This window comes from Botryllus schlosseri, chromosome 2 (assembly GCF_051294905.1).
Source record: "Botryllus schlosseri isolate E-star chromosome 2, Bs_hap1, whole genome shotgun sequence".
Lineage (NCBI taxonomy): Eukaryota > Metazoa > Chordata > Ascidiacea > Stolidobranchia > Styelidae > Botryllus > Botryllus schlosseri.
This window is the reverse complement of record NC_137237.1, coordinates 20,365,587-20,391,866: the sequence shown is the minus strand read 5'-3', so window position 1 is coordinate 20,391,866 and position 26,280 is coordinate 20,365,587. Positions and strand designations below refer to the sequence as shown.

The window sequence follows — 26,280 nt, the reverse complement described above, 5'->3', positions numbered from 1 at the left end:
GGGGTAGGATATTAGGGTTAGGGTTAGGATATTAGGGTTGCCGGAGGTGGGATATTAGGGTTAGGATATTAGGGTTGGCGGTGGGGGGACATTAGGGTTGGGGTAGGATATTAGGGTTGCCGGTGAATACAAAATTTCCCGAGGGCGGAATTCACCGAGCGCCGAGTTCATCGAGGGCCGGGTTCACCGAGGGACGGGTTCACCGAGGGACGGGTTCACGGGACGGGTTCACCGAGGGACGGGTTCACTGGTAATCGTCTGCAAAGCACGCGATCTCTTGCTGAGTTGGTTTGCCGTTTGTACGCGAGCGTAATTAGGTCGCTGATTGCTACAAGCGTGCGCGGCAATCCTTGTTGATTCATCGCGTAAACGCCAGGCCTCAACAATCGCATACACAAGAGGCCATGTGCGCAAGATAGAATCGCTTGCGTAATCATTTGCATCTCCAACAGGACTGGTGCGCCCGACATAACCGTTAGTCTGAGCAATCGCAAATATAATGGCCTAATAGGCCACGTGCGCAGTATGTCGTGTGTCGCTAGACTGAGCTATCGCGTCGCCGACCTCACAGGCTTTGGTTACTATCTACTCTCGTTTAGAGACAATGCCGTTAATTGTATTATGATAAGCGATCATTATGTCATGATTGTTCGACAGTGACATCGCAAAACAGAACAACATCGAATACTAAACCGCAACTATTCATGTACTCATGTACTGCGAATGCAGGATGCGTACTATACATGGGTACAGGCTTTTTCCCAGAATATACACGTCATTTCAAGGGTGCGTAACATACATGGGGGCGCACTATATTCGGAAAATTACGGTACTAGTCGTCGCACCGCAGTCGACACATGTACGTACATTGAACTGTTTTATTAAAACCATAAATGTAACCCACACTGAAACACGCAATATCAACGCTCAACGGACATTGTTTCAACACTAAGCATAGCTACGGAACGCCAAGCTCCTACAGGGAACAAAAACTAAGCAGTCATATAATATTGACATCAAGTGTAAACGTACAATAACAGTATTCTTTCAAAAGGGCGTGCTACTCAAGATTGTGTGCGCTGTGTTTCACAAGTTGACGTTGAAATATGAAGTGCACAATTGCCAGATTGCAATTGCAATGCTGTGAGTCAATGATTGTCAGAACGTTGCATCTGTGTACCAGCTGCGTTATCGCAATAAAAGTCTTATCGACGTGCAGTATCAACAACAAACAATAACATACATCACTCCGTATGCACTCAAACAGATAAAAAAATATCACACAATATACAAAACTACAGTAGCGGTTTTCGGTGAAGACAAATTGTCATAAAACGTGTTGGCTGTGTGGAGTGTTGAAGTGTCTCGAATTTCTTCAAATTTCATTACAGTTCAGACGGAAACAATCAACAAATAGAAAATAAAATAAAGATAAGATGACAAATACTTACACAAATTGTTCGCCACTGTGCGAAAGTACACTCATGTACATAAAACTCTTTCAACGATGCCATGAACGACTTCCCTTGACATACTATGTGCTACATCTCTAAATGATACATGTAACCTGTCATTCGGCAATTGAATTTCAACTCAAAATATCTATCAGACGTCGGTAAATGATTCACAAATAAAAACGAAGTCGGCAGTACCATAATACAATCAACTGTAAAAATAACTTCAACATTTAAAATACGCGACAGGTAATACCATATTTTGAGCGCATGCACCATGACGGAGACTCTGGAATCGGGTGAGTCACGAGTTCAGCTCCACGTTTTCTTCACGAATCTACATCGACAAGGCATGTTCCGAAGCTTTGAATAGTGAAAAAGGTCTGTTTCTAAAAATCTCAGCAAAAGGCTTAGCCACCAGCCAGTTATTGTACATAGCACACTTTACTATCGACTCCAAATCCGTTTCTGGGCAACGTATCAACTCCAATAAAGTAACTACCAAGAACATCACATGGAACATTCACGGTTAACTGCCTTTTCCATAACACTTAAAAATTATGTTGGGAGTGTCTGAAAGCACAAGCACCCGTATCTAAACTATTTATCCTTAGGGTATAAACTACACCATTGTTCTTACATCCTTCGCTTCCAAGACCGTTTAGGCCGTCGTCTGTTCTAGGGGCCGCCGATTCCCTGAAATGTAACTTTTCGTCGTAAATCCGCACGTCTCCACCGCCGGGAACGTGGTTGGCGTTGTCCAGCGAGCCAATCTGTTGTGCGCGAAAGAAAATGTATTGGCATCGGTTAGGGAGCCCTCGGGTAGATTCTGACGAGATGGCGTAACAGTCGGTAGGTCGTGGGTTCGATCGCAGGTCGGGTCAGACTAAAGAAACAATTAGTAAAACTGGTATCTGGGGCTTCTCAAGCCCCCGCTTGACGTTTCCCATTTCCAGGATAGCAGGTAGGGGACTAGGGGTGGTGACTTAGAAAGCCTTACAAGGCTATATCTGCACCTGACTTGTCCAGCAGCATATGCACATCCTTCACTTATGGTATGTATATGCAGTTATGCAGAGATTGTGTGACGTATTTTTAGTCAATACTGCAAATGGGAAAGCCTTGCATCTACAGATGGAAACGACCTTGTCATCACTCTTGGTGGTTGTACCACTATTCTTGCGCCTTTGTTTTACTTCTACTTGGACGTAGGCAAGGTTAAAGTTACCTTCACAGAGTAACATCAGCAACTACAATGGCACCCCTCTGGTAGTTTCAATGAATTTTTGCGGGGCGCCAATCGGCAGAAGTAACGAGTTTTCACTTCGTATCCGCCCATGGAGATAAGAATTAGCAAGCCGGCCACAAACCTTGGCTTTCGCATGGTCCTTGAACAATGGCGCTTCGTTGAATATCTCCACATTCCCCCCGCCTAAAATCACACGGGCGTATATAGATCGTGTTATCGTATTCTGGAGTGAAGGATAGTTACCTGCCGTGTGATTGGCATTGTCAAGTGATCCGCATTTCGATTTGACGTGAGACAAGTCGATGCTTTTCGTCAGGATTTTCACCTGGAACCGGGGATGACAACATGTCATGTGAAGGCGCTATAAGTTATAACCATGCACATAATTGGCCAATTATAGTTTGACCGTAATATACTGTTCTGCGTGGCCATGGTCATTAGGGTTGTCCATAATTTGGAAAATCTTACGAATCCTCCGTTGTAATGTCTTATTCTATAGATTATTGATAAAAAACGACACTGAGCCTGAAAGAAGCTCACAGGAAGGCCGTTAAGATTTCGTGCAAAGCGTTTGAAAGTAGCTACCGAAGAATAGGCGTGCCACCTACCATAGAACGGCAAGAAGACTGGCAATCACGAAACCACGGCTCTTGATTGGCTAATCGGCTATGCTTCAATGACCACAACAGCAGCAGCTTGCTGCGTAGGTGATCAAGGAGTCTGCTACCGGCGGCGATTCTGAAAGCGCATTGTATGTAGGTTGACAGATAATGGTTTAGGATTAATTCAGGGTATGTTGAGGTACGAAATACATGATGAACAGACAACAGCTGCTTCACAAAAACGTCTAAAGCATGATCGCTTCATTGTGAAGGGAGCCGCCGTAGCCTATATGCCTTGTTTTCAACGAGTGAAAGCATAGGCTCTTATGCAAGTAGCGACGGATTCCTAGTTTCAGAAAGAATATATCATTATTGAATACAAATATAAAGCTTAACAATGACACTATAATTTGTGTTATCTTATTGGTCTCAGGTTGTAGTACATAGTTGAAGTTTTGAAAGCTCTAAGAATCGGCTGAATCAGCGGGTTATGCTTGACACTTGTCAGATGCTTGCATCAAAATGTATTCACTTGCAAGTGTTGTCAAAGTCCTTGATGATGACGCAGAAAAGAGGTGTAAAATTAAGCACATACTATGCTGAACAGGATATGTCAAAGTCCCTAATAATCGCGCAGAAAAGGGGTGTAAAGGTAGGCACAGGCAATGCTGCATAGTGCATAGCATGCAGCATAGTTTGTAAATCATATCAAGCATAGTCTGTGCTTGCATTTAAACCTCGTTTCTGCGGCATCATTAGGGACTTTGAAAACACTTGCAAGTGAATTCAATTTGCTGTGAACATCTAATGAGTCCCAAGCCTAACCGTTTGATTCAGCCGATCCCTAGAGCATTCAAAACTTCAATAATATGCACTACAACCTGAGCCCAATAAGATCACACAAACTATAGTGTCATTGTTAAGCTTTATCTTTGTATTCAATAATGATATAGCCTTTCCGAAACTAGGAATCCGTCGGTATTTGCATAAGCTTCTATGCTTTCCCTCGTTGAAAACAAGGCATATAGGCTACGGCGGTTTCCTTCGCAATAAAGCGATCATGCTTTAGAGTTTGGACGTTTTGTGAAGCAGCTGTTGTTTGTTCATCATGTATTTCGTACCTCAACATACCCTGAATCAATCCTAAATCATTATCTGTCAACCGACATAAAATGCGCTTTCAGAATCGCCGCCGGTAGCAGACTCCTTGATCACCTACGCAGCAAGCTGCTGCTGTCGTGGTCATTGAAGCATAGCGGATTAGCCAATCAAGAGCCGTGGTTTCGTGATTGCTAGTGTTCTCGCCGTTCTATGGTCGGTGGCATGCCCATTCTTCGGCAGCTACTTTCAAACGCTTTGCACGAAATCTTAACGGCCTTCCTGTGAGCTTCTTTCAGGCTCAGTGTCGTTTTTTATCAATAATCTATAGAATAAGACATTACAACGGAGGATTCGTAAGATTTTTCAAATTGTGGACAACCCTAATGGTCATCCATCCAAAAATATGTTCACTTCGGCCATGAAAACAGCCATATAGTGTTATAACAACCCTGGTCCTGTCAAGCTACAAACTCTAATAGTTTCAAAAACGGTGTGCAGGCCTACTCCACACCAAAGATGGAGGAAAGGCAGCACCTATTAATTGAAATCACACGTATTTCACAATCGCTGACTTACTTTACCGCCTCCGGGGGTGTGAGTGATATTTTCCTTGCTGCCGATTTTCGACTGCACCTTGCTGGTGTCGACTTTGGAGTGAAATATTCTCACCTGGAAGGCAACCACAAAATTAAACATCAATGTCAGAAGATCAAACTGATAGAACATTGACATCTATACAGAAACTGCGTTTACAGTTCCAATACTACAGCAAGTTTTTATTCCAGCTGTCATGATGATAATGATAGTGTCGGTCGTATGATAAAGGCACACTTAGTACAGTTTCTCAAAAACGAGTAGCTCACAAAGCACATGATATTGAAGGAGCAGAGAAAACATGGTAACAGCAGAGCACAGACTTATTTACGATATCCGCAGTAAGACAGCGCAATCTCTACCAGTCTGAACGCAAACCTTTCCACCGCCAGGTGAATAGCTGACGTTATCCAAACTCCCGATTTTCCCAGTGACATTCTGAAAATTCGGTTTCTCGTGGAAAATCTTCACCTGGTCGGGATCCACAAGAGAAAGTATGAGAAATATTTCGTCCGCAGAAATATCCCGGCACACCTTTAGCCTACCAAGCATGCTTTAGCAAGATGCCAAAACTTCATTGACACTAGAAATTTGGGGTCTGTTTCCGTCAAAATCAACGTGACGGAAGATTATCATGTTACAAGGTTCGGCGATGTTGCTGTTATCAATCTCAATAAAGAGTGGGTGCATGCAAGCGACACAGTTGAGAATAATACAAAGAGTGGAGTAGTTTAGTAAAAATGGAAGAACACTTGGAAGGATCTGAACGGCTTCACATGTAGTATTGCTTCAATGCGCTATAAAAGTGGATGGATGATGATGCCATGTTACAGCAAGGAGTAGGTTTTATGCTGATTACCACTGCTAGAAATATCTAGAACAGGGGTCTCAAACTCAAATGTGCTTATGGGTCAATTTCCTAGTTTTCAATGACGCAGTGGGCCGCAGCATCAATAATAGGATTACTAAATGTCTTCTGCGAGTCATGGTTCATCATCATGAATAGGCAATATGACGTCATAGCAGATGTTACACAGCTTCGTAGCATTTGAAGGTGATGTCATACTGATACAGTTTGATGAGTAGTTTAACGTTTATAAAGCAATTTAGAGTGATTTCAAGTTTTCAAAATAGATATGTCACTCTTCAAAATTGTCAAATACTTGAAAATGCAGAATTTCGATGCGGGCGCACACCGCACGAAGGTTGTTTGAGGCCCCTGATTTAGAACAAGATAACAGCAGAAAACGTGCCTAAAATGCTTCTGAAGAAGTCTGGAATTCCACAAGGTTTGCAACTGGCTAATGAAGCTGATTGGGATGCTCTAAAAATGCTATTTGATTTCTGAAAGAGCATGGAAACGGCGCAGTGCTACCATTAGGCGTTGAGTTGAGTAAGTACCCTGGTTGAGAATACTTGGATATTTTGATGAACTTCGATGTATTCCAAAAGTTCGTACTGAAAATGGTTGGCTTTGCTAAGCTCGGAATCAAACCAATTTTTTTAGAATTAACACATAGTAGCCTACAAACATACTGATGAGAATTTAAATAGTTGAGCGTGCTTGTTTGAATTGTAATAATGATGGGAGGAACAACAAATTTTCAATCAAGTTATCGAGGGTGACAAACAAATAAATTTTCATACTAAACATGAATGATACTGGCAATGCCTATTAGTGTAGTAACACATGTTATTTCAGTTATTGTTGCGAGCAGACTGTGTCAATGAGGTTGCATTCATCAAAGCCGCTGAGTACATTAGGTACATGATCTTCATAGGTGACAAGTCAAGATCTTTTGACACAAAGAAATCACATCACAAGCTAATCATCAAGTCTGCTATGCCCCACTACAAGTTCTAACATATTTCAACTTTCATTTGAAATAGGCAATGCATATGTGTAAAGTTACTTTCGTTTTTTTAATTGGTCAGCGTAATGAGTAGTTCCTGTAGCAGCAGCCAATTAGCTTATGGAGCCAAGCGCAACAGGCTACCATCGTACAGAAATACCTTCTTAACCGGAGGGGTGTACGGCAAGTTGTCTAGACTCCCAACTTTTGACTTGACATTCCTCAAATCCAAATGCTGACGACTAACAAATCTTACCTATAAATACCAGTTGCATTGGGATCAATCGAGTATTCTGGAGAAAACCTCACAAAACAAGTCAACGCGAGTTAACTAATTGAATAGCCTACCACCACCCTTGAACATGGACATTTTTTAGAAAAACACAGACATTACAATGATGTCTCTTTATGCTCTGTCAAGTTATTATGCAAAACAGACCAGAACCAAAAGCACAACAGAATTATACTGGGCAAATATGATATATCGACTGGGAGTTGATGCTGTGTGACTGTCCTACGAAATCTCAATCTTTTATAATTAGAAACAGTCCCGGTTTCCCCCCGAATATCCGGTGCAGGAGAAATTAATGCTGAGATCATTTACTACAGCACCCGGGCAGAATACAAAGGTGCAAAATCGGCTCTAGTTACATCTACACCTGTGGTCGGCAGCAGTAGTTAATGAGTAAATGCCAGAAAGAAGCTCTTCCTCCATTGAGCCAACCGGCATTGTAAAAAACATTCCTACAGTATTTACATGTATGTACGCCGTACAGTATGTACAGATACACATTTTAACAGTCCACAGATTTCAATCATTGCATCGCGTTGACTAATACGAATTTTGAAAAAGACGTAGCTACGTAGCCAAAAGCACCAATTTCATATCCCGCCCCGCAAATTTCGAGATTGCGTGTCACCGACCAGTGCAAAGCAACCAAGTAAATTGACTCGATTACCTTTCCTCCTTGCGGCGTGTGCTTCATGTTATCTCGAGATCCGCATTTGGAAGGGACATTGCTGAAATCCAATCTCTTGCTCTCGACTCTAACCTTCGAAAAAAAATAACATGAACAGATTAGAATAGGATAACGTTGCAGCATATCCGGGCAAAATTCTGCTGCCAAAAAGAAATGCTTTCCACCTAAAAAATCTCGAACGTCGCCTCCGAGACTAGGAATTCAACCAATATTTTTCGTAAGGTACACCCATTTGTATTATAAATATGCAGTTTACAACCTTCGCTAGACTGCTCCGCATTCGCAATGCCTCAGGCAAATCTACTTTTTGAAACGGTCTCCTTGTGTAATTTTGAGACCCATCACTTTTTACTTATTGCATATCTTGGGAATCGCAACTTCTTGTTACTGAATGGAAATTTGCAGGACTACTTCATCTTGAGTAGCAATTTTGACAATTTCGGCGGCCTTAGATTAAAACAAAGCGTACCAACGCATAGATCATTGAAACGAAGTGCATTGAAAAACAGTGGTATCGTTTTCTCCATACCTTGCCGCCACCCGGCGAGTGGCTTGCATTGGACAAGGACCCGCACTTTGACCCGACGTGACTGAAGTCGAGCTTCCGGCTTTCAATCCTCACCTGCCCAAACGCACAAACCAATTTCAGAAATTCAACGACAAGCCGTTGACGTTCACCTGTCTGCCGCCTACCTTTCCTCCGCCAGGCGAATGCGTGGCGTTTGCCAGCGAGCCGCACCGGGAACCTATCGTGCTGTAGTCAAGTTTTTTGCTTTCGATCTTCACCTGGACGTTGACAAGACAGCGGAGATGAGCATAGACATGGATTTAAAGGGACACTGCAGTCTAAATCTACGTCTCTGATATCGATGAGACAAATTAATCACTAGCTACAGTTTGAATATGGTGGCTTTCTGAGGAAAATGGCTGCTGCCAAAGACTTTCTAACAGATTCAACTGTAATTTGAGCACATTGACTCTTTTAAAGATTAATTTGAAGCTTGACTTATATTTGGACCTAGACGCCAAGTAACTGGCATATCTTTCAATTTCCATGCAACTTTCTGGTCAAATTTCAGTCATTATCTGATACGGACTTGGATATGGATAGGATACCAAAGTAATTATGGATTTGGATTTGAATCTCAAATCCAGAACGTGATTTGGATCTGAAAATATTAGGGAGTTGCTGTTGGGATGGCAACTGTTACCTTTCCGCCGGAAGGGGTGTGTTGGAGATTTGCTTTCGATCCCACTTTCGACGTTACCCGGCTGTAGTCCACTTTTTTACTTTCGATTTTAACCTGAAAATGAACCGCAAACGATTATTTTAATCAACTACATGGAGAAAATGGGTATTGACCGGAAGTGGTCGGTAATAGTTCGCGGCAACCTATAGCACTTCGAGTTGAGCAGTGGTATGTTGCACCGGTTCGAGTCCGACCGACGTCAATTTCAGAATAAACTCCTTCAGTGATGATGATTAAAAAAAGAAACAAAAAAGGTCATGTCACTGTTCAGCCCTCGGTTCTTAAGGGGTGACTAGCATAATGTCGACCCCCCTTTGGCCAAACCTCGACATCACGGCCCAATTGTTTGAGTGATGACCTTTCGTTTGGTTATCACTAGGGCAAGTTTTCGCAACTTTTTTTACAGCTTCCGGCAGCTTCCTAAATACTCAGAAGTTATGTAGTATGGCGTTTCAATCGGTTTGGAGGAATCTTATATTGCAACTTTTCTCCATTTTTTTCATGCAACTTTTTCGATTTTTCATCAAACTTTTTGCAACTTTTTTGGATTTTTAATGCAACTTTTTGCAAGTTTTTTCGATTTTTCATCCAATCAACTTTTTACTGGAAATATTTGGCACTGTATGTAGATAAATTGATTGATCATTTCACTGTCGTTTAAATTTGGGGTCCTTTCTAATTTGACGTGCGTTCAGGTTAGACCGCCGAAAATTATGTTTTCACCGAGCCTATTTTTCGGGCCATTGTCGCCAGTGTGACACTGAGTTCTGTTACAGTGCCTTGGATACGGATCGATTCTAGTATCTTATACCCTAATAATTTCAAGGAATCGTCCATAAATGCAACTTTTTAGTGCAACTTTTGCAAAACATAAATGCAACTTTTTACTGCAACTTTCCACGGATTTGACTGCAACAAAATCTTGCCCTCGTTATCACCAGGGCAAGTTTTTGCAACTTTTGCAATTTTTTTTTACAGCTTCTGGAAGCTTCGTAAATACTCATAATGTATGTAGTATGGTGTTTTAATCTGTTTGGAGGAGTTTTATATTGCAACTTTTTGCAACTTTTGTCGATATTTTTCATGCAACTTTTTTCTGCAACTTTTATCAAGTATTGCGCAAAACATGCTATAAAACTATAATAAAGACTGAATTAATGGATTTCAAGTGACAATGCAGCCCACCATAGGCGCCGGACGCAGGTATACTGGGCATGCGGCATACCCACTATTCCGTTAGCCATGAAATTCCCTGAACTAACTGGTAAATTGTGCGAACCCTAAGTAAATAAAAATGTAACCATGATCGATTGAATAGCGAAGGAAGAAATGGAACAAGCAGACACCATGCAAATTTCAAAGTGCTGGAACCTTTCGAGTATCTCATACGCTCATGATTTCAAAAAATTGTATAAATGCAACTTCTGCAACTTTTGTTAAAATTAAAAAAAATAAATGCAACTTTCTCAGGTTTTTAGTGCAACAAAAACTTGCCCAAGCTATCACCTTCCCGACCGCTACTATCTGATGGCGAGTTAGCGTTTCACCACTGTTGATGGTGTGACAGTGGCACCGGCATTAAGCTGAGGAGGATGCCAGAGACCGTACTTGGTCGTTTCGACATCCTCCCCCTGTTCATTGTATCGCATTGTACATTGTGTTTAATGGGCGGGTAAAATAACAGAATCACTGTGATTAGTGATTATATGCCACAATCAGAATTTGGATTGCTGAATTAATTTTTGTTATACGTTGACCTCGTTTACCACATTTCTCACGGCAGCAATGGGCATCGAATATTGCTTCCAGGACTACATTCATCGCAGTATAATTTAGTCAACTCACAGACTTTTCGAGTGACCCTTATCAAGAGTGAATAGCACAATAAGAAGCATATATAATACAGAGATTAAAATGAAAACCAATATAAACGCTAAGCGAGGTCAGCTGTACCAGTAACTATACGGTAGTCACAACAAAGAAGACACACGAGAATCAAATTATGGAACACACGTAAAAATGTTAGACAGGCATATTGCAGTACCGTAAACCGGGGTAACTTTACACAATTTTCAACAATTCCGCTTTGTATCTTGGAAATACTAGTGTGTAGGGGAGGAAAGTTTTGTTTTTCATGGGTCATGGAGCAAAGATTAGAATTACCTAATCCAAAATCTTCATGGTCATAAATAAGTACCTTATGTTTGTAATTTATCCGTGTCCAAAGTTGCCCCTGGTTGTGGGGTAACTTTGGACAATTTAGTTTTTTGTATGCCTTTACACTCTATTGTTTATGAAACCTGGTAAATGAGGCTTATTTGGTTAGAGTTGAGAGCAGTGGCTAAAACTGAAAGAAAATAGTTCATGTCTGGTCTATTGCATGATTTTTGCCTAATCCAACCACCCCCCCCCCAAAAAAAATAGGTAGTTTATAAAGGGTAATGCCCCCTTATTTATCCCTTATCTCGATTTTCCCTCATGCCTTCACCAATTGGGACTTATAAATAACATATGGTGATGAGGGGTATCCCACTGGCCGTGTCAGCAATCGACAGGAAACGTTAAGCATGTTACCGTGATTTATTGCCGATTTCAAATATGTTTCTGTTCTTTAAAAGATACACTTTCCCTTTCTTATGTCCTCTGATGGATGTATTTGTCATAATTTATGGTATTCCATATTCAGCAGGCACATCTTTAGGAGTATGTGATAAGTTTTTGAAGTACCTTGCACCCGATTACAATCTCTCAGCTCATCAGGTCAGCTCATTACAATCTCTCATTCTACCCATTTTTCATATTTTGGCAAACTCTTAATTTGTTGACTTTCTCATTCCATTTTAAAAAGCCTTCAGGCCGGTCATAAGGAATATAGTTGACAATACACTTTGACATAGACGAAGCAGCCACTTTCCAGAGCTCTAAATATCACATTTTCCACTGTCCAAAGTTACCCCATTCTGATAAAATTTGACGGGGAAACTTTGGACATCACAGTTTTTTGTATTGATCTAAGGCTAAGCCCACTGAGATTTTTGCCATGGACTATTTAGAGGTATCTGCTGCCAAGTTTTGAATCTCTGAATCACATGCTATCTATGTTTGGTTGTAAGAAGTTTTATGGCCATCAATTTTGATGAAATTAACCCCCGCCATTAATTTATCAATGTTGGGTCAAGTTTAACTGGTAGTGAAATGAATCCATCTTTTAGCAAGACTACTTGTGGTACTCTTGCCTCATGAAAAAGATTTGGACATCCAGCGGCAACCTTTTTCCATCAATAACCATTTGAATCTTTTACTGCTTAGTGTCCAAAGTTACCCTTAAGTCCAAAGTTACCCCGGTTTACGGTAGACTATAATTATATTAATGAAATATTTCAAGAATATATAGTAGGGGTGTTCAAAAATGACTATTTTTTCTTAAATTGTACTGGCTACTAGACAAAATTGTTAGGTTACCGGTACCTAATTTAAGCCTACATACCAAATTTGGTTCAATTCCAACCAGTAGCCGCATTGTTACAGGAGAAGAAAGTTTCTATTTATTATATAAAAATTATTATTTCAAAATTTTCTGTTCGCCTCATCAAAGTGTTAGGCCGTCTATAGAAACGACGTCTGCCAAATTCGACTTAATTTCAACCAGTGGAAGCGGAGTTATTGCCGTCGAGAAATTTGGATTGGAATAAAATAGTATTTACGATGGTGAATTCGATTATTCGAATCCAAATTTTTCGAAGGCAATATCTCCGCTTCCACTGGTTGGAATAGGGTCAAATTTGCTGAGCATCGTTTCTATAGACAACCTAACACTTTGATAGGGTGAACGGAAAATTGTGAATTTTTTTTATCAATTTTTACATAATAAATCGAAACTTTTTTCTCCTGTAGCAATGCGGCGCTACTGATTGGAATTGAACCAAATTTGGTGTGTAGGCTTAAATGAGGTTAACCTAACAATTTTATAAAGTAGCCAGTACAATTTGAGAAAAAAAGTCATTTTTCAACACCCGTAGTGTATTGGAACTCGTGTTTTCGTCGTAAATACGGGTTATACACTCTAATAATAATCGCAGACTCGAACTACAATAGAGTAAATGAGATGCAGATCTGCCGTTGGAAATCACAGCATGCATGGTGTCAGGCACTGGCACACTAAAACTGCCACAGCAACGACGGCATTTATTTGTTGATCAATTACACCGCGTAACTTGAGTTTACCTTCCCACCTCCCGGCGTATGCTTTGCGTTTTGCAGCGAGCCGATTTTGCTTCGCACGTGTCGCATGTCGGGCATCTTGCATTGCCCGCCGCTGTCGCTCGACTGCAAACCGATTCGATACATGTTAGGAAGAAAAATGCAAACGTACAACTCACAACTGCGACGAAATAGTTTTTCGGATTACTCTCAGTTGGGATTCAACTATTTCCACTTCTACATTAACAGTTATGAATAGGAGGGCGTTGTTGTTTTTTTACCTAAAGAAAGGTAAATTTTGACCTAAAAACTATTAATTTTGACCCTATATATGCAAATTAGGTGTTTTCCAAGATAATGTTAAAATTGTACCACTTATAATCATTTCTGGTTGGGACTGGCTGTCCTAACGAAGTAGTTTGGCCTGAAAAAAATGTTTCTGGCTTAGAAACAGGCAACTTTTTACATGAAAAAACAATATTTTAACGAAATCTGGCCCTATGAAGAATTCCAGTGGTTACGATACATGGTAGAAATAATTAAATTTTCTTGCAGTACAATGAGAGATACTTTCCTACATTCTTGGTTAGAAATTGAATGTCCTTACTAAGAAGCTTGCCAAGGACAGCAAGTTGTTGGCTGACAACACTCAAGTTGCGTGCACACTGCTGGTAACACACTGTTTTTTCTTCAGATAGGCTATTGCGGTACGTTGACCATAACACCATGTCTACCTATTTGTTTTATTTGACCGTTTGTGATTCGCAATGAGCAGACAATTAGCCGTTTACAACGGTAGGCCCATAAAGTAGGCTAAAAACTGTAAAATATCAAATGATAAGTTCTCGACAGTGCAAAATCTACAATGCAAACGAAATGCCAACGAAATGCAGAGGTCAAAAAAAATTTTGACTTTCAATAATTTTGACAAATTTTGACCTAACTCTACAATTTTGTTGAAATTTTGATAAATTTTGACATGTCAAAAAAACCGCCCTAGTTATGAAGCATAGTTTAGCTACTTGACTTAATCGAAAGTAAAAAGTAACTAGTTTTACCTAAAACTGACTAGATAGTAAGAAGATCATAACCATTCGAGCAAGCAGCACAAGTAGGCAAAACATTTTTGGCTACTCAGAAAAATCATAAGTACTCTGCCCTCAAATCATTGGTATTTTGTCTCCACCGACCTGAACACTGGGCGGCCTCCTTGGAGAAGAGAGAGGTCGACGAACCGGCGCTGACCACGGCGAGCGCAATGGTGTAGTCTGCGCAGCCTAAAATTGCAAAGCAGAGCACGGAGTCAGTGGTAATCGCTGAAGCTCGACTCGTGTTACGTACTCTGGAAGGCGTGCTGTTAGAGCTGGCGTGAGCGGGCGACGCCGTAGAATATCTGGACTTGATTTGAGAGACTGCGGGAGGTGAAGACGGTCGCGTTTCCCCAGTTGGCGTATTCTTGAAAATTGGTGGGAAGGTGAAGTCCTTGTAATATCACTGACACAATTGCCAGTAAATCGGCTCAAGGATGATTATTATGAATTTGTAATGAAACAGCTAAATCTAAGCGGCGTGACATAATGATATTTGCGTGTTCAGATAATGAGAATACAATCAATCTTTCAACTAAACTCAAGAGCAATCCATAGCAAAGGCTTTACCGCTGTGGTAGCTGGCGTTTCAACTTCATTGCCAAATGTATTTTTGCTTTCCTATCATTTGCCGCAAATATTATAGTATTTAGCTTTTGGAACATGAAATCTGTGAAGTCTGCGCCTGATGTGGATGTAAATTAAAACACGCAGTCTAATGTAATTCGCTCAAGTTCCAAAACTTTGATCTGAAACTCATTTACCTAAGATAATGGTCAAATCTTGTACACAAGCAAAAGAGCAACGCTCCTATATGAAATATACGGCAATATCGTGCAAAAATAACTACACTCAGTTTGATCAGGCTACGCATTCCAGCACAGACCAGCTCAAACTATTCACAAGCACACCAAACGCAAGCATCATAAAGCACCAGTGTTGCGTATATCCACAAACCACGAAAAGAAGAGTTGTTTAGTAAACATTGTATAGGCGACACAAATGAGCAATAACTACATCATATATAACACGGAGAGGAGTGTTTATTCCCTAACAGGAACAACGACTTACAGTGGCAGACAGCCTGATTGTAGTCGGGGTACAGCGCAATCGTGCGGCTCTGGTAGGCGAGGCAGGCGGCTCTCTTTGTGTCGGGGTAGTCTTCGCGGAATTAGGACGCGTGATTCTCGATTGAGACGTAGGTAATCGGCTAGCGTACGAAGGTTTGGCAGAATTCAGCGCTTTGCGCGACGCGGCAGTGCTTTTGATTGATTGCTAAAACGCACAATAATCATAATTACAATCGGAACGCGGGGATCATGAATTTCATTAAATATAAATCTCAAAATGTCCTCAATACATTGCTAAGCCAAAGGTAATCCCACGCGTATGGTCAGTAAATGAATCAATACCTTGATTGCAGAGTCTTGATCCGTGCTATGATGCGTACCATTAGGTTCTAAAAGCAATACGAAGGGAATTTAGGAACCTGACAAACGCGCCCAAATTTATCTCATCAACGTCAAATCCTGCAGGAACTACGAACAGCAGTTACATAAGGTTATTATCCAAATACATCATGTGCCAATAAATAAGATTAGTGTCTGTCCTCGCGCTAGTCGCATTCATCAAACATATGCTCTTTAAAGCGGTAGGAGCGCGCAGTAACTGACGCCAAGTTACCAAGACAGCAGCAGGCAGCGCTATTAAAATCACCCAATACACCCGCGTACTTCACTTTAGCGGTTGTCACAATAATACATGTTACTTACAACAGATAGCCGATATGAAAGCGTACTTATCGCGAGTAAATACATTAGCACAAGGATGAAACCGCGGTCTTTACATGATCAGATCCGTATCAAGCAACTTTATAATAACAAGACGCACGCTTTTCCACGGGTCTTTTCGTCGGAGGCAATCACAGACAGGACGGTCAGACGCTACCTTTCCATACAACACAAGTCATCTATCCAAACAACTTCCCCAATACAGTAGGACCGGCGAATTTTGTTTTTCAGGGACAGAATCAGCGCGATGAATTCGCGTCAGGCAGAACGATAAATCTCGCAACCAAATCAACAGTTCCCCGCTTACCCAATTCCCAAACAATAACAAACGCACAAGCATCGCTCACTGTAACAAATTACCGGAGCTTTGTTAGATGCCGTTTAAAATTTTAATAACCCGCCGACGTACGCCGAACTTGAGGCCGACGCAAGAAACGCGAGGAACCATTCCGTAAATTAATCCCACACACACAATCGCAATAGCACACATTAATGCGACCAGGCCGTAATTGAGCCGTGCCTCATACGTCCGCCCTCTCGCTGCGAATATAATCGACTTATCTCCGAAAGTCTTCCGTAATCCCCCAGATTAATACCAGAACAAAATCGCGCTACTTCGTAAACGCATGTCAATCAACAATCACCGAAGCACGGCACAGATAAGCTACGGGCTGCGTAACGTTGCTTGCGAGGCCGGCCTGGAAATGCGAACTTGAATCTCGCGTCAATAACACACTGTTTATGTACTCGCGCGGAGTCACGGTAAGGTCGCGGGATCGATCGCAAGCTGTCATACGCGGGGTCGGTAAGCTTGGAGTGTCGCATTTTACTATTTGACGACAGCTCAGGGCGAAGCGTTCAGCTGCCTGTCGATTTTCTCTCGTGGAAATGTCCCGCGATACGGCCTGGGCAAAATCGAAGGCCTGAGTGGTTCGATTCCAAAACGAGTATTGCTGTATTAGGCGTCTAGTTGACTATTCTAATATCACTCATTAGTCATTACGACGTGACAAGGCTAACGACGATTCGGAAAGTTGAATAAGTACGTTCATGTTTTGGGTGCTACGATACGAAAGATCGTGGTTTCACGGCTTCAACGATGAGGAAAAAGTATTATTTCAGTACATGAAAACACCGGCTCGCACTATTCGACTCGATTCAACGATCGGCTAATTACCAAGGCTACGCGCAAAGATCCGATTCTGATGTTTCGAGTACTGATATTATACGATCCGTTACTATTTTCCGCTGTGGAAAATTGTAAATCTAGATTGGCAGTACGTATCGCAGCATACAAAACGTGCAATACAAAGCGACGCGCGTTAGTGGAAATGACCTTTCCGTGAAGAAGTGCAATTCAAATACTAGATAATCTCTAATGTGCCGTTGAACTGGCATTATATTGTTCGCGGCAAATAAAAGGTACATATTGGAATTTTCCACATCATTCATACTGATGTGATGTCATAATGAGTGGTGCTCAAATACTCAATTGTGCCCATCCCTAAAAAACTCCTCTTCCGCGTATAACCTTATGATAGACTATAGAGTTATCATTGTAAGCATTTGTTTCCGTGTTGCAAACTAAATTTTTGCGGCAACAGTCATTTGAGACTAGGCTACGTTAGATGTGTCTGCTCCGTAAGCGGTATCGCCGAAACACGCAAATACATTTGGGTGTTGTCGTACTGCGGGGTACTGAACACCGACATCAAGCTACAAAATGGTATGGTGGGGGGGGGGGGGGGTTGCAATTTTTGCAGCAATGATGTCGCTCGACTGTGAACGTAAGATATCCGCCGGCACTGCTGTAACAGACACTACTGGTCAAGTACCGCGCACGCTGTAAATTTCACATTCTAATATCCGTCGTGACGCCGCTGTTTCTTGAGCTTACAAGCAAAATCACCAATGTACATATAACTCGCCGTGTCGTCATACATAGTTATTGTAACGATCACCTCACCATCTGCTTATGCTACCAAAAGAGCGAAGTGAAAAATTTCGATAAGTTTACAACATTAGAACGAGAATTCAAAATGATTACTTCGTTATCAGCGCAGCACATAGTAGCTGGCTAAGGAGTCGTATGCGCATGCGCAACCAAATCACACGATCGAAGTTTATTCACTATTGGCGGCACCTATTAACACAGTTGCTAATAACTTCATTCAAATCCGACATTGCAAAGGCTCCGACTAGCACGAAAATAGAATCAACGCCAATTCTTTAAATCCGTTCGAACCCAATCTCAACTCCTATATATCTCATCAATTTCATAATGAAAGGGATCCTTGACTAAAATATCTACTTTTCACGATAACAAATGACAAGACTCGTTACTAAACAACGTTTTTGGAAGCAGCGCGCGTATGTCCCCCACCCGGAAAGTATAATAGAAGAAAATGTCGTCAAAAGAAAATACATTGTGTCTTATGTAGAAAAAGGGTGATTCCCGGCTATAGGTATCAACTCGAGGGTTAAATTCGGAAAGAGCGACCAAGGCTCGAAGTACCACAAGTACCCAATCGAAAAACACACCAGGTCATCGTTTTCACACATCTCAAGTAGGCACTATGATTTCTCAAGTTCCCATTAGTTAGTATCTAACTGCTGCGTGCATCGACTTGAGTCTCAAATCCTCGCACTGGAACGTAAAGCTACAAACGCGTGCAGGCCGATTACCGGGAATAATCGGCGATTACCGTATCGTCTCTCGTAATGCGGTATCGATTCGTCGCGGGATATCAACTAAGTTTATGAACCATTACGTTACGCTATCGATTGGTGGACGCGCGCTGTGGGAAAACACAGCTACAGCGTTTCCACTCACGAGCGAATGAGAAAATGGGCAATCACAAAAATCCGAACTGGACAACGCTATTGAATAATTGAACACGTCTTCCGATCGCAAAGATACCACTATGACGACACAGACTGTAAAACAGTGCCTCCCATCGCGAATCAGGTACAGTTTCAAGTTACAACGCTGACAAAAAGTCGATTATTGCGCAAAACTGCGACGTTTTCCGATGCTAAAACACGCGACTGATTTGTGGAACAGGCGGGATAAAGAAGCCAAAAAAGTTCCGCAAAATCTATTGAAGAAATTGCACAAAAACTGACCATTATCAAGGACGAAACATGCGGGCATTCGAGTGTCTATACATGCTTAATTAGCTGAACGACGTTGGGAAGTATTATGATTCACACTGTTGGTGACATTGCAGCTGTGAGCATAATTTCGGAAGGGCTGTCTTGTCAATAAACGGTTGACTTGACGGTCAAAGTAATTACTAACAACATGATTTCGGAACGAAGGGCAATGAGCAATACAAGCAATTGAGCATCTTGTAAGTCATTGTCTGTGAGCGCGTGAGCCGGATTCTAGTCAAAACGGCCGAATCCGAGCATGAACTAGTATTCTGGGCACTCTGGACACGCTGCGTGAGTGTTAAGTTCTCAAACAGCTAACCTTCTCTGAGAAATCAAATTAAAACACGGGGTTGATTCGAAACGACATGAAATGACCAATGAAACATTGTCAACAGAATACGCCGAGCGTGTAATCTAATTCACGAAATCCAGGCGGAAGGGTTCAGTCGCGAATATACGAGTCGAGGTTCCCGACAGATGACGTAGGACTACGGCAGTATCGATTCGCCCTTTATTGACGAAAGATTTTCAATTGCATAGAAAACGTTCGACCACCTCACCACATAGAGCCATCACCTCTAAACTTGGAATCATGAAATCTCATCTGACTCCAAACATAGATATAACTTGCAAATAAATAACGGGTATAAATGATACATGACTCGCGTGATTAGCTCTATATGAAGTGACACGGGGAACTGTTCAAGTCATAACTATTTTATATTGCGACTGTGATTTGTAAAACGGTATCAAAGACTGTACCAATAGCGCACAAGAGATAGAATGGAGCATTATAATCGAGTTGATTAATATCAAAAATGTCATGTTCGTGCACTTTACGTTGGTAACGTTTGTTTCGTATTTGTCGAGGATTAGTAATTACCGCCGATCATTATTTCCTCGTGTGTCGTGCTTCGTATTTATACCCTGTGTTCTGTTGTCTACGGGTCTTTTCGCTTACCTGTGCTCTGGATCGTGTCGCCTGTCTCAAAGTTATTCTGCTGTGTAATATAATGATTTCATATTGCAACCTCGTCTTATGAGTGATTGTTCAAACAAGATCAAGAACGTAACAAAAAGTTCCGCAATCGCTGTAACAAAGTTATCATCACTACTACATTATACTGTATTTTACAAGTTTAAGCAAACGGCAGATTAAAGCCGTGATGAAATATTGCGGGCTTACTATGATGAGGTCATAAGCAAACAATCATCCACTCGACATTGGAACTTCAAAGTCGCTTACGTGAGCTTGTGACATACGAGTGCCCTTCAATAGACAATTTCTTTTTCTGCTGTTCCTGGATGACCATCGTCCGAAATTCTTCCTCCATTCTTTTAGATATCGACAACATTTCGGTTTGGGTCAGCTCCTGAAAAACGCATGCATCTTGTTGCATGCAACTTGTGGCTTCATGTAGTCACCCCGACAATTAGGAGGTACTTTGTGATTATCAAGTGTCTAACAGAATAGCCTACTTGACTCCATCAAAATATTACGGCAATAAGAGGCACTGTATGTAACATTCGTAGAGGCATTGATTTGAAAGTTCTACTGAAACTGATGGATAAATTATTATTTTATTCACACGCACTGCAAACTGGATATTCGATAATCTGCATTGTTTTGCAAAAAATCCGTAGACACAAAATTGGACAATCCAGTTATACACCTTGGTGTGCATGGCTGTACAAGTGTACAATTTGTTACGCAGCAGTAATAACCAAAGCCTCTTCATATCATGCACTATAACAGCCTGGGTGTCTAACTATTGGCCTGCAAGGTCATTTCAAGTAGCCCTAAAGACCATTGATGGTTTGAACATATATCGTCGCCATGGAATCAAAGTGACTTATGTCCAGTTTTCAAATTTTGAAGGTCCATTTTTAAAACTTGAAAAAAATCAAGTTTTTGAAAAATATTCAATTTTTTCCGGCCATATCTTGGGCATGGTTATGCATGTTTCACTAATTAAAAGTTAATCAGGGCCAATATATGGCTGACAGAAGATGAAAACTTAATGTAAAGTCAATTTTCTCAAAATGTGTAAAATGGACATACCGTAAGTCACTTTGATATATAGACCAAAAAACCTGATGCAACCACGGTGTAAGCTTCAAAATAACCAGTCGAAGATCACAATTCACAACGTAAGTGGAAGTATTTCGAGTATTTCATTTACAACTAAGTATTTCAAAAAACTCGGATACCGTACCCAACTTTACAGCGGCACTACTGCCACCGGAATAGCACTGAAGCACCAGCTCTGAATGTTAACGAGACTAGCTTAATCAGATATTCTAACAGGTTGATTTGTGTACTCCTACAAGTGGCGACTGTAATAAGGCCCCGCGGCCAGTCGCGACCACTTGTTGTTATCCTGGTGCTGGTCTGTGCCGTATTTTCACCAATGTGAGAAATAAATGAATGTACGTATCTATCTGTCTCAATTACGTACGTCGTTAGAAGTTTGTTCACTAGCAGTCTCAATTACGTACGTCGTTAGAAGTTTGTTCACTAGCAGAAGCAAGCATTTCCGCTATTATCTTCTCTTTTTCTTCCTCTGGACTTGGCAGTGAGGCAGGCTCCACTGGTGGACATTTCTCATCACTTTCAGAGTTGGGTGGCTGAAAAGAAGACAAAAAATCAACTTCCATTGGAGAGATCAGCGGATGCTCCTTGGAAAATGATTCAATTTTACCAAAAAATAATCAAATTTCAGGTCAACGGTATACCACAGCTGAGTGGCGTGGCGTGCAACGCCGGCAGCGTGACAAAATAATTATGCAGGTTCCAACAAAATCCATGCAATTCCTGGAGCCACTACTATCATCCGACTGTTCCGATGCAGGAAATGTTACTTGAGGTCGGTGGGCAGACAAAGGACGAAATATATTAGTTGAAATGACCAGAGTAGGTATAGCATTTCAAGAAAAATAACATAGTGCTACAGCTACGACACTCTTAAATTACCTGTACCAGTTCATCTGCTACGCGATCATCCGCCTCGCGCTCGTCTTCAATGGTTTCAACTACATCTTCAAGGCCTGTTTCAAAAATAATTTTTGCTAATCATCAATGATCATTATCATGAAGTCAATCTGATATTTGGGTAAGGTATTACATTGAAGGCTTATAAAATAGGTGTGGAAGAATCCAAACATATATAGCAGAGCCTATTTTTCTTTACATTCTCAGAGCAGCAAAATTCACTCAATTTATAAGTAGTCAATCCGGGCAATTATCCATGTCTTACAATCACACGACAGTTTCCTCCATTAAATCGGGATGATATTGCTTGAAATACAGTACTTAATAACAATTTTGATTGGTCAAATTTTGAAAATTAGCTTGTCACCCAAACAGCAGTATACTAACTCAAGCACTGCCACCCTTTGGCTGGATTAAATTAAATGAAAAATTTGAAAGTCATAGAAGCACTGGAAGTTCCATTAAAAAATAAACGATAAGACTATCGTAACAAAAAGTATGAGACAGTCAAAGCAGTGACAGAGCAATCGGCAACCACAAAAAAACTTGACGCTAACATCTACTAAAATACCAGTAGGGTTCAATTACATTTATAAATACTTGCTTTTAGGCTACATTATACATCTATAAGAATATAGTACAAAACAAGTCAGTAAAAATGAAATTAAAATAAATATATTTTTATATGAAATAGAGTGAAGAAATTATCAATTGGGTTAGGAAACAATATAATGGTCCACCCCAGCTGAAGATACAAACCATACCATCATCACTTTGAACGAGTGTCTTTTCCTCCTTACAGTCGACGGTCATTCCTTCCCCTCCCGCCATTGGGTCTATGTTACCCAACGTCTCTTGCAAGTCTTCTATGGCTTGAGTGGTTTTCCTATCGACTACGGAGGAGTAAACTTGATTCGCAAGGAAATGATTGTTCTCTGTATCCAACGCATAGTCTCCAGACGCGAAATTCATTTCAGAAGCAAACTGGTCTCTTTGCGGTGAAGCATATGGTGATATCAGTGAGTCGTCCGCACCTTGCGAGATATCAGGAGCGCCGTTCTGGAGGAGAATGGATGGGTCCGATACCTCCATATTATATCAGAAACAATAGTGCATGCAGGGACACTAAAAAAATACAGGACCAATAACGTTCATTGAAATATTTCATGATGCAAGTGAATCCACTTCTAAAATTCAAGAATCAACTACCGGTATGTTCGTCATATCATCATGCATAATACAACATAAATCATGGGATCAATATAGAGTTATCCTATTCCACTGTGATTTGCTTCTGTATAAACTAATCACAACACTGGAGTTAAAACTTTACATCAGGTATAGGCCTGGACACTGAAAAATATCAATGTCAGCCAGAATTGACGGTAATTGGAATCGAAAATACTAATGGGAAATGTATACATTTCGCACAACGTATGCTAATCTCGCTGATCACTCTGCAGATGCATGATTTGATAATAAGTCGCCAAATATAGTCAAGTCACAGCACTCAGCAGTGACGGCACGAACTATCTCGCCTTAGTTATCTACGTTACTCAGGTCGATATTTATATTTACGCAGTGGCAGTGCCAATCACCATCCTTCTTCAAGCTGGACTAGGCTACCAATAAATATAAATAGTTATTTCCGCATTAAGTATTGCCTACCAGTACTGTAACTATAGAGGGTGTACTGTAACAGTAACAACCATCTTTACAAACGCGACACATGCAATCAACTAATCGACTGCACTCAGTGCACTGCTGTTTTGCATTCTGCAATCTACAATCTACTATTACTGAACGCAAGGTGTCGTGGCTTGTCGGGAATTTACTTGCTCGCAGTGCATTCAACATAATATTTATCGCTAGTTGACGCTGTTCCTCCCGCGCTTGATATTCATAGTCACGTGACATGGAATAAAGAAGTCAGCGTTGTCAATATATTTACCATTTCATCAATTCAGAGTGCAGTCGACTCCGCTTAATTCAGACAGTTCGGCTCCGTTATCTTTTGGCCGAATTGAGAAAAGAAACGCCTTCGTCCGAGTTAAGCGGTAATCAATTGTTCGCTGCGTGATCGTGCGTAAAGGCACGCAACGTATTAAAATGCGGTAATGTAGAGCAATAAATTAATTGCAGCTGCGGTATGCTGCAGTAATTGACACAGACCGCACAAAACAAACATTATTTATAGTTACAACTGTGCCGTTCCATGGCAAGTTTCCTGTCGGTCCACCAGATACATATCAGAATTTTATATCTCAATTCCAAAATGCAAAATTTTAATCGTCTTTAGAAGTTTGGAACGTATTTTGTCAGCTGTCGCAATTGAGAGTTCATAGTCTCTACCTTGGGCGTGTATCGCGACAGTGCAAGTGCTACAAGAAATTGTTTTTAAGTAGCCTGCAATTCGTTTTGGACAAAATTTATGCGAAAGCTACGTTAAACAACTTCGATCGTTACATTCCGACAGTGCAATTAAGCGACGCTTGGCAGTATAGTAGACAGTAAATATAATAAATAGCAATAACTCGCATTTCTTTCAAGGACACCGAACAATCAAAATCCGGTTAGTGGTCTTTAACAGGACTTCGCCAGCTTCTCCTTGCAGAAACTCCAGTAGAACAACATATAGGATCTAGTATCAAAAATACACCATTAAATAAAGTTTCCAATATTACATTTAAGTTGCATGCATTTGTCGTAATTTGTTTATTGTTTCTTTGTGGTATTCATGGTGTTTGTGTACTACTCTGGTGATTTACACCAGGCCGATTTTTTTTCATTTTTAATCCGCAGTCGCCGACTTCTGGCACGGCCCACTTCTAAGCTTTTTTTTATAAGACATCGCTTTCGCGGATAAGATGGCGAGGAGAAGCCCATGAATGCACACCGAGCTTCATGACATAATTGTTATCGATTTTAATTCTCAGTAATATTATAAGTCTTTTTTTTTCACGGTTACCTGATCCAGTTCACTCCTATCGGAAGACTAAGAAAAGATCATCAACATTCATGTGACCCGTGCAATGGTTGGTTAATCTCATGTGGCCCTTTGGCCAGCTCTGCACTAAGCTATCTCGCCATTATTTATCGTAATTATATTTAGAGTGAATTTGGGTTTTTGAAAGTTCGCCGTTCCGCAACGTTTGTTTTGAAGTTTTGCTGGTCCGCAAGGTCAAAAAGGTTGAGAACCACTGTTCTGCAGTATTTTCGATACCAAACTATTCAAGAAATACTTTATACTAGGTGTATTAATGCGTAATAAACACAGGTATAGAGAGACGGTTCAAATACTACTTTTCGATATCCCCACCAAACCGACGCAACTAACTGCCGAACCGCCAAGGACGCGGCTTTACTTTTTTCTTCGTTTACTTTAGTGAGCAAATTTCACTTTTTTGGCAAAACTGATCTGTACCAATCTGTTCTACAAGATGCACATAATTGTACCCAATTATAAGTGACTATGAAGCTGGCACGGCCTTGTTCATTGTCGATTGTTACTGCATGCCAGTGTTGGGATCAAGTCACTACCTTCGAGTCACGAGTCATTTCGAGTCATTGGACATTTTGACTCGAGTCAAGTCAAGTCAATCGATTTTCGAAGGTGACTCGAGTCAAGTCAAGTCACCCGTTTTTTGGAGGTGACTCGAGTCAAGTCGAGTCAAGTCAAGTCAAGTCACGAGTCAAGTCACAATTCAAGTCAAATTGAATTTCGAAGTATGAGTGATGATTCAAAGCCATCACATCTTGCTCAGTGTGTGAAAGACAGATGAATTGGTCATCTATCTTGAGTCAAATAACGAATATAAAGTTAAATAAACATGGAAAAAGACATTGCATCGCCCACGCACACGTACAACTGCTATTAGAGTAGCTGTACAGTTACATGCTACAGACAGTTATAATCAGCCAAATATAGGACCGAATACGAAGCCCCGAGAAGTTGAAACAAATTGATTTGG

General features: G+C 41.0%; 1 protein-coding gene across 7 annotated transcripts; it reads right to left on the bottom strand.

Moving 5' to 3' along the window:
- Window positions 1–864: 864 nt before the first annotated feature.
- Window positions 865–23,991, bottom strand: LOC145434084 (uncharacterized). Of its 7 annotated transcripts, none has more exons than XM_080311375.1 (20): window positions 23,074–23,987; window positions 22,298–22,365; window positions 21,817–21,945; window positions 20,564–20,690; window positions 15,784–15,830; window positions 15,443–15,646; window positions 14,625–14,738; window positions 14,474–14,560; window positions 13,308–13,409; window positions 9,045–9,137; window positions 8,512–8,619; window positions 8,363–8,455; window positions 7,813–7,905; window positions 7,014–7,109; window positions 5,379–5,471; window positions 4,983–5,075; window positions 2,947–3,028; window positions 2,825–2,886; window positions 2,095–2,227; window positions 865–1,817 (listed from the first exon to the last, which is right to left on the bottom strand). In XM_080311375.1, exons 1-20 carry the CDS (start codon window positions 23,399–23,401, stop codon window positions 1,792–1,794), a joined length of 2,178 nt encoding a protein of 725 aa, XP_080167501.1. In that variant the 5' UTR covers window positions 23,402–23,987; the 3' UTR covers window positions 865–1,791. The 7 variants fall into 7 exon arrangements, with proteins under 7 accessions (XP_080167501.1, XP_080167504.1, XP_080167500.1 ...); XM_080311378.1 differs by having other exon boundaries at window positions 22,313–22,365; XM_080311374.1 differs by having other exon boundaries at window positions 22,292–22,365; window positions 23,074–23,983.
- Between the last annotated feature and the right edge of the window lie 2,289 nt (window positions 23,992–26,280).